The 9,204-nt window shown below is 38.3% G+C and overlaps 1 protein-coding gene across 1 annotated transcript in view; it reads left to right on the top strand.

The window, feature by feature from the left end:
* LOC111866958 (vesicle-fusing ATPase 1-like) overlaps nt 1-8,750 on the top strand; it is an 18,760-nt gene extending 10,010 nt beyond the window's left edge. Inside the window, exons 5-6 of the mRNA XM_033752490.1 lie at nt 7,929-8,113; nt 8,270-8,750. Of these exons, the coding sequence (XP_033608381.1) occupies nt 7,929-8,113; nt 8,270-8,381 (297 nt within the window). The 3' untranslated portion in view covers nt 8,382-8,750. The remainder of the gene's footprint in view (nt 1-7,928; nt 8,114-8,269) is intronic.
* The last annotated feature ends 454 nt before the right edge of the window (nt 8,751-9,204 follow it).

Here is a 9,204-nt window from a genome sequence, read left to right as displayed (position 1 = left end):
TCGCTGACACCTAGAACAGACACTTCATTCTTCTGCATTTCCGTTTTCAAATTCTCCAATTTTCCTGCTTGATTCAAGGTCCTGACATTCCATGTTCCAATCTTGTATCCATGATGTTTCTTCTGATCTTCGCACTTTTTCTTGTTGTAACGCCTGCATGACATTTCCTCTAGAAACACTCCTCCCTGGAGATCCGATTGGGGGAGTAGTTTACCTCCGGATTGTTTTGTCTCCAGAGGAAACATCTCGCATATATAGTATCTCTGTTTTTGGAAAGAGACTATCCAGGAAAAGTGATAATGTGGTAGTTTTTCCATTTGCTTTCCACATCGCAGTACAGCAGCCGTTCAGACCACTCTGGTCATGCCTGTTGCTATACAAACTTGAACCATCTCGAGCATCATTTGCTCTGTGCTTCAAGTTGCTACTGATGACGCTGCTTCCGGCATCAGTTTTTGGTGTCTCTCTTCGTCTGATGTCTACCCTTCGACCTGTCCAGCAAGGGAGGCCCTGCCAATAGCTACGCTACCGCTGGTATAGCTCTCAGGGTCCTTGGCATACTCAAACCCCCTCACTACGATAAGGTGTAGACATCAACGAGGGTTTAGGTAGGGGGTAGGATAACATTAATTTTCTGAGAGAGTAAGATGAAATTACTGTGGACTTAAGCTGATCATAAAAATTTCTTTATAAAACATGCTTTGCTATGATGAAAATGAGTGGAATTGTGTAACACAACTTGCATTCTCTCTCTCTGCTCTGTGACTCTGTGGTTGTGGTGAGACGGAGTCCCCTCATAGTGTTGCTAGCCACAAGTGAGCCTACTGTGCGAACCTTGCCTGATAGTTGAAAGACTAGAGCTTTGACAGAATGGTAATTGCCAGGGGAAAACCAAAGAACTTGAAGAGAAACGTAACCAGTTGTCACAGGTACCAAATGTATATTTAACCTTTAATGGCCGAATGTTATAATTATTGGCAGCAAGTAGCAAGCCAGCTGGCCGAAAGTTATAATTTTTAGAGGCAAGCCACGTGCTTCCTTTGTGAGTGCTGGCAGTGTGACCTTGGGTTTGAAACCCAAATAAACTCATGAAGGTTCATGTCCGATGTTTATTTGTTACCTCTGAACAATGAAATCGTTTATCAGGGTACTGGTTTTGAAACTATTTACGTTTAGATGTGACTGTTTATGACCTGGTGAGCCAATAGAAGTCAGCTTTGTTTTGAGATCTTATAGGAGGAAATATTCGTGGGCGCTTGCATATCAGGGCTACCAGAGCTTTCAAGGAAGTGTTACGCATTCAGTGATTGGTTTGCAGTGTTGAATTGTCAGTTAGGACGTCAGTGGCGGATTTTCTAATATTTCGTTATTAGTTAGGAAGTCAGTGTCAGACTCCTATATTTCTTTGTATACCATTTTTATTGTGTATCTCGGAAGAGGTATAAACCCACTGAGCCAGTGTTACTTTGTGCGTAAAGACATCTTCGTCACTGTGACTTTCGGTATCAGTGGCGGACTGGCACTTTTCGACTGCTATTGCAATTATTTTGCATCACAATTTTGCGAATGTTCCTAACAGCCTCGCTTTTTCAATCATCATATTTTATAGGATTTAGCTGGAAGCCCCCTCCCCCAAGATGGAACCTCAAAAACGAGCCCGATACTCAAAACTCCTCGATGCTGAAGAACTGGACGAAATATTGATGGAAGATGAATCTGATGAAGAGTTGGAAGAACTTGATGAGGTCATTGAACCTCGCGAACATATGTCATCATCATTGTTGTCATCATCATCATCCTCAAGTAATGAGGCAGGGGAAATGGAGATCAGGTTTCGTGATAGAAGACCCGGGGATTCGCCAAAACTACTAGATTTCACTGGTCCTCCAAGTGGAATCAACAGATCCGCTGCTCCCAGTATAAATGCTCAGTCCTCTCCCTTTTCCATTTTCATTCTCTTTTTCCAGCATATATTCCAGATCTTGGTACAAGAAACAAACAGATATTTTCGTCAATTTCTGGCAAGCCAAGATGCTCCAGGCCCTTGTGCTCAACCGCCTGACGTCACAATTGAAGAAATGTCAAAATTTTTGCCCATAATAATTCAAATGGGCCACGATTAGTGGGACACCCTGAAAGATTATTGGTCAAGAGATGAGCAGTACTACACTCCATTCTATCATAACACCATGGTACGCGACCGTTTCTTCCATATTTTGAGATTCCTGCATTTTGAGAATAATGAAGCTCCTCCAAATCGAGATGACCCAGAGTACGATAGGCTCTGGAAGATTAGAAAAATTTTCAACAATCTTAACAGCAAATTTTGTGAACTTTACAATCCATCGGAACATCTTGCTATTGATGAAGTGATAGTGCTGTTCAAAGGAAGAGTGGTTTTTCGACAGTATATTTCAAAGAAACACAAAAGATTTGGAATAAAAATTTACAAGCTTTATGATTCTCTGGGCTATACATGTGACATGACTGTTTATTTGGGGGAACAAAGGCAACTTGCAACGTGCAACCGAAGAAATTACACCAACCCATGGCATTGTTCTCCAGATAATTCGAAGAGTAGAAGGCTCAGGACACAAACTGTATATGGACAGCTATTTGAGTTCCCCTGCATTGTATGATGATCTTCTAGAGCATAAAATAAATACGTGTGGCACCGTTCGCAATGACAGGCGTGGAATGCCACAAGAAATTCGGCCCAAATCTATGAAATTGAAAAAAGGGGATATTGTGACAAGAATGAAGGGGAATCTAAGTGTTGTTCATTGGAAAGACAAAGTGTGATGTGTATGTTCTGATGAATATTTATCCTCCTCCATTGGATGGCAACTTCTGAGATGAATCTGGCCATGCTATCAAACCTCATGTAATTGAAGACTACAATGCACACATGGGCTTTGTGGACAAATCTGATAGAATGGTGAACAGCTATGGCATTGCTCGGAGGACATGGAAATGGACGAAGAAATTATTCTTCCACCTCCTAGACATGACTATTCTCAATGCATATCTGTTATACAAGTCATGTGATGGAAAAATGATGCACAAAAAATTCCGCGAAATTTTGGTGCGTGATTTGATTCATCAATCACATGAGGCAAATATCACAGTCAGTGGCATTTCTCGGGGGAGGCCAAGTTCATCTGGGGCCCAACTGAGTCGACTGGAGGTGAAACATTCAAAACACTGGCCAGCTAAAGGGAAACAAACACGTCGCAGGAGCACGCTTTTCTGCTATAAAAAGTGTGATATTGCGCCGTGTGTGGTGGACTGCTTCGAGAAATGGCACACGCGTGTCAGAGTGTAAACTGTGAAGTGACGCAGTCCGAACCAAATATTATTGTATATAGTGTCATCATATTTACATCACCAGCACGATTCAAAGTTTAAGAAAAACAACGGGTAAGTCCTTTAGAAATTCATAACGTATATAATAACGATTATATTTTGCATTTCATGACAAAATAATCACAGTTAATTTTCATTTGTAAAACTTGCCCTTTTGTGTATATGTAGAAAATTTTATTGTGTTTCAGGTTCTTTTTAGTTCATATTCTGATGTTGCATAGAACGGAAAATATGCATTTTTTCTGAAAGCTTGCAATGTTAAAGACTTAGGGCCATTTAAATTCTGGCCGTAGGGAGCTGCCGGCAATTTAAAAAAGTCCATACGTTAAAGGTTAAATTGGCCTTCCAGGGTGAGAAGCTCACAATTAACCAACTAAGCAATGGCAGAACCTTCTGTTTATAAATAGAGGACATTTATATTAGTTGTAATACATGGATATGCTTATCTGTAAACATGTGACATCTTACGAGTGAAAGATCCTGTTAAAACATAACTAAATATATATTCTTGATTAAGAGTTATAAATGAGTTTAAAAAATTGAAGCTGTGAAATTTTATAAGAGAATTAAAGGTGAAATCTAATGTAATGTCAAAAAGAGTAGAATTATTAGGAGAAGGTTGAATTGGACTCTAGATGTAGATCTTTGATCTCTCAGTTTGTTTATAAGTCAGGTTTGTTAGTGCACAGTAGGCGAAGTCAGGCACACTTTTCAGTTGCCACATAACGCAACACTTCCAGCACAGTCTGTTTTTGAAGTTATTCCTTTGGCCACTTCAGTCCCTTCAATAATAGTGTAGTAGAGTGCATGTGTTGAGCATGGATAGCATGAATAGGCTTCCAGTATCTTTATTAAGTAAAAGTGATTGAAAATGCTGAAGAAAACAGTTTTGCAATATTTCGGTTTTTGGACATTATCCTTCATCCTGTATTTTATGTAAAACACAATGTTTCAGGGAAAGGATTCTTTCCCAATTTTCATGTAAAAGCCTACCCAGTTGGGACTAGCTCTATCGATTTGACCTAACTGAGTTCGCTTTTACATGAAGATGGAGACAGAATCCAATCTTTGGAACACTGTGTTTTGAATAAAATACAGGATGATGGATTATGTCCAAAAACTCAATAAGTTTATTAATATACTTTTTTATATTGAAACAGTCTTTGTATGTTTTCTGTGTGATACTTTTATTGTTGAAATTCCAAATATAAAGGTTGTAAAAAGATTGCATATTGGTGGATTGCAAACTTTCTTTCTTATCAAGAGTTTTATAAATATGTGATTCCTGAATGTATACCATTGGACTCTGTCCTCAACCATTTCAGTGTTCTTCACATGATCACACCTTATTTTCCACAAAAATCATTTGGTATTAACCAGTCAGGTGGTTGTGACGTCTATAGGCGTCATGCGATACTGTGTCTCATAGTGCCTATGATGTCTGTAGGTGTCATGTAGGTTTATAGCTACTCTGTTGTAGATATAATGCCAGTTGGCAATGCGAACTTGTTCAATGTGCTTGTGAGATGTTCTAGTTACGTCAGAGTATGACAGGAAGTTGTTGATTGCCTGATAGCTGTCCTGGGTTCGAGTTCTTTTGCTAAACATTATGGCAGGTCCTAGCAGCAAGATACATGTAAGTGATGAGGAGGTGTTGTATGAACTGTTAAAGAGAATGAATACAGTGATACTTTGGAGGGTGGATATAGTAGTGATAATGAAATGTGAAAATTTCATCATGTGGTGAACAAGGTGTCAGCTCTGATGAAACAGAAAATGTCAGAAACATAAGTAGCATGGAGTCTGACGTATGGGCAAATTTAAGTGCTGAGTGACCATATATTCCATTTACTGGCAAGCCTGGCATAAATTTCGATTCAGAAGACCCCACTAACTCCTTGGAATATTTTGAGTTGTTTTGTACACAGACATTGTGGAAGTAATAGCCAGAGAAACAAATCAGTATGCCCAAAAATCTAAAACTAAATCTAGGACCCAGCATTGGGCTGGGTGGGTATTGAAAATTACGTAATTATAAAGTATTCACATTATCTGCCACTTGAGGTGTAGCAATGTTTCCAGTGGTTAGTGATGGTTTCTTAGTCTGTAAAAGATAATGATTTTGCAGTAGATGCTTGGAAGAACAGTTCAGTTCATTCATCCATTCTAGCCTTGAGCTTGCCCACAAGTCAATAAGAAACTCTGTTTATCAATATGGCTCCCACAGTGTCAGAATAAGCAAAGCTGGAAGCGTGTGATTTTTCTAGAGAGATTTGTCAGTAAACTACTATGATAGTGTTTCATTTCTAAACACCAGGCACCTGTCAAGATGACATATATTGAATGAGCATGGCTCAGGCATATTTGTGAGATCACATAGTCTGAATGGAAATTAAAGTCAGTAGCAACAGTGGGAGACTTTTTGAGAATAAGGCCAAAAGTACAGAATTTGACTGATATACAGGTGTCCCAGGAGGAATGGACCAAACTTCGGGAGGGTGTTCCTTATGTTAATGTATGCCGATAACCCAAAACACCTATGTCCAAAGTTGAACGGTTACAGAGATACTGGCCAGAGAAGTGTCAAACTTTGACCGGCGTTGCACACTTGTTGATTACAAAATACATTAAAACTGGCAGGAATATGTGGATTCTGTAATGTTAATAATGTATGTAACATTAAACTAACTTGTGAGTGACATGAAGCCATAAAATTTAAGAACAAAATACTCGCTCGCCATGTTATAATTATCCTTAGGGTTTCCAAGCACTATACATGACACATGAATGGCAAGCGCTGATGTAACNCCAAACTTCGGGAGGGTGTTCCTTATGTTAAAGTATGCCGATATAACCCAAAACACCTATGTCCAAAGTTGAACGGTTACGGAGATAATGGCCAGAGAAGTGTCAAACTTTGACCGGTGTTACACACTTGTTGATTACAAAATACATATTAAAACTGGCAGGAATATGTGGATTCTGTAATGTTAATAATGTACGTAACATCAAACTAACTTGTGAGTGACGGAAAGCCATAAAATTGAAGTACGAAATACTCGCTCGCCATGTCATAATTGTCCTTAGGGTTTCCAAGCACTATACATGACACATGACTGGCGAGCGATGACGTAATATGGCTGCGCTATAACCCGACCACATAACTGTGAAAATCTCTTTTGGAATTTCGTTTCCATTATCTCATGTGGATTATTATGGAACCACGTATGCACATTTCGTAAATTATTTACACCATCCAGGGTAAAAGACGCCTCATCACTGAATAAAATGACGCTTAACAGTTCGGGATGAGCTTTTTATCCAGTGGCACAAATCCATACGTTATGCATGGTCATGCTCTCGAAAATGATATTAAACCTGTAAGTTGAAATTTTATTGCATTTCAAAATGAAAGTTTGGAACAAAATTTGTAAAGCTTTATTTCGTTTTGTATGGAGTTCCAGTTCTGTAAATTTTGTGTTGTTAATATTCTGTTTAGTTGAGTTTAAAATCCAGCAATGAAATACAGTTTTGTTTGTGGGTTAGTGTGCTGCACTCATATCCAGATGGTCAGAGAATTGAATTCTAGTCAGCCTGTTTTGTAAAGCTTGTGATTGTAAATATCTCATTGATTATTAATGTTGTTATTGTTAGTAGTAGCATTTTCTTCAGGGGAGAACTTGCTACATAGGTACACAGTCAGGCTGCGCTAAATTTATTGGGTGTAAACTCAGAGTTTCATTCTGTCACCATACAGTATCTCTAATTGTTGAATTATGAATAATATTTCATATGTTGGGATGTAGGAATGTTTATGAAGTCTCTTCATACAAAATTTCTTCTTTGTAGCTCCAGTGGTCCATTAGTTAATGCTGTCAAACTGAAAGCGAAATGAAATGTTTTGCATGATCATAATGATGATGTCTCACATTCTATAAAAATTCTAAAAATTTATTACCATACCTCATTGTGTCACTCTCCTATGTCAAAACTTCAAGCACTCACTTTCATGTAATTGTTAATTGTCGGAAATTAAAAAAGCATGGCATCAAGTTGCATAACATTTGCACAAAATTTTGTGAAAACTGATTACTCAGTTTTCAAGTTTAAGAACACATGCAGATAGCAAGATGATGTCATAAGGCTAATTTGTAATTCTTAAAAATGGTGATCACAAAATGTGATAGTAAATTCCTTTTTCACTAAGTGTGTAACCATATGGTACTGCTTCCATAGAGATGGTGTGACTGCATTAAAGATCTGTCTCTCACCACCAAATCATCCAGTTAACTCATTGTGAGACTGCTGAGTAAACTACCAGGCTGACACTTTAACTTGAAGAAAGTTAATCCCCTTCAGCTCATGTTTGAGTTATCCACCTTGTCATATAGTTTTTCATAAATTTTTGCTTTGGCAGTCGTTCTGTAATGTTTTTCTAGACATTTCCTGACACTTTTTCTGTTATTTCTTAATGGCAGTAAGTATTCTCTTCATGTTAAACACAAATTAAGTTTATAAAAATAATTTGGCCCACTGTTGTTTCAGTACTGTTTTATTTTCAGGTGTTTGATGATGCCTATCGCTCACAGTTGAGCTGTATATTGGTGGAAGACACTGAACGTCTCCTTGATTACTATCAAATTGGACCACGTTATTGTAGCCTTACACTGCAGGCACTCCTCGTCCTTTTGAAAAAGCAACCTCCAAAAGGACGAAAACTTCTGATTCTATGTACAAGCAGCAGGAGGTAAGGTGTACTGCTGAGCATATGAATTTCACTATGTAACATTCATAAACTAGTGAAGGTTGCTGTTGATTCTGTAAAGGTTTGTGCCAATGGTCTGTTTTTTATTATAAACTTTTGTGTTTATATTGTCATCTTAGGTATATTTAAATTATACAGTGTTCCAGAAGCTGGATTTGCTTCCATCATCAGGCACAGAGGGGCAAATGATCCTACTCAGTTTGGCCTGTTGAAGACAGAGCAAGTCTCAGTCATCATGTACTTAAATTAGTATTGCTAGAAATCATAATGTACTATAAAAACACATGGTAAAGTGCTGCTCCATAGAGAGTTCTGTGGCTTTCGCTGCATCAAATTTTGGTATTAAGTCAGTATAGAGGTGATTTTTAGGTAGGCTGAGAATGTCTGCCTTGTATGAAGAGAACTTAATGGAGATTAGTTTGATTTGATGCATCCCATATTACTATCTGTATCCCTTATTGATTATGCTACATAGTCAGATAACATGTCTATTCTGAGAAAATTAATTTTCTCTGTGACATATTTCTGTTCTCTGACCATTGGGTCCATGCTTGTGTTGATTTTCTGTGTGTTGTGCTTACATATCACTTAACAGCCATATTGGATGAGAAGAAACTTTTTATTATAATACAAAACAAAAACAAATGAATATACATGGTGCAATCCAAACGTTCCCAAAATATATTAATAAAAACTATTACATCTTACCTAGATCTTATTCTGCACCATCACCTTCAAAGTAGTCCTCTTGGTAGCGCATACACCAATCCCAGTGTTTCTGCCACTTTTCAAATGCATCCTGGAAGTCTTTCTTTGTTAGGGTGTTTAGTACCATCTGCGTTTCCGCTTGAATTTCCTCAACTGTATCAAATCTTTGCCCCTTCAACTTGATTTTCATCTTGGGGAAGAGAAAGAAGTTGCATGGAGCTAAGTCTGGTGAGTAAGGTGGGTGGGGAACAACTGCCATCTTGCTTTTAGCCAAAAATTCCTGCACAATGTAAGCCATATGCAGTCGTGCGTTGTTATGGTGGAATACCCAGTCGTTCGTGCGCCACTTCTCTGGACGTTTTCTC

This window comes from Cryptotermes secundus, unplaced genomic scaffold (assembly GCF_002891405.2).
Source record: "Cryptotermes secundus unplaced genomic scaffold, Csec_1.0 scaffold1143, whole genome shotgun sequence".
Classification (NCBI taxonomy): Eukaryota; Metazoa; Arthropoda; class Insecta; order Blattodea; family Kalotermitidae; genus Cryptotermes; species Cryptotermes secundus.
This window is presented reverse-complemented; position numbering and strand designations above follow the sequence as displayed.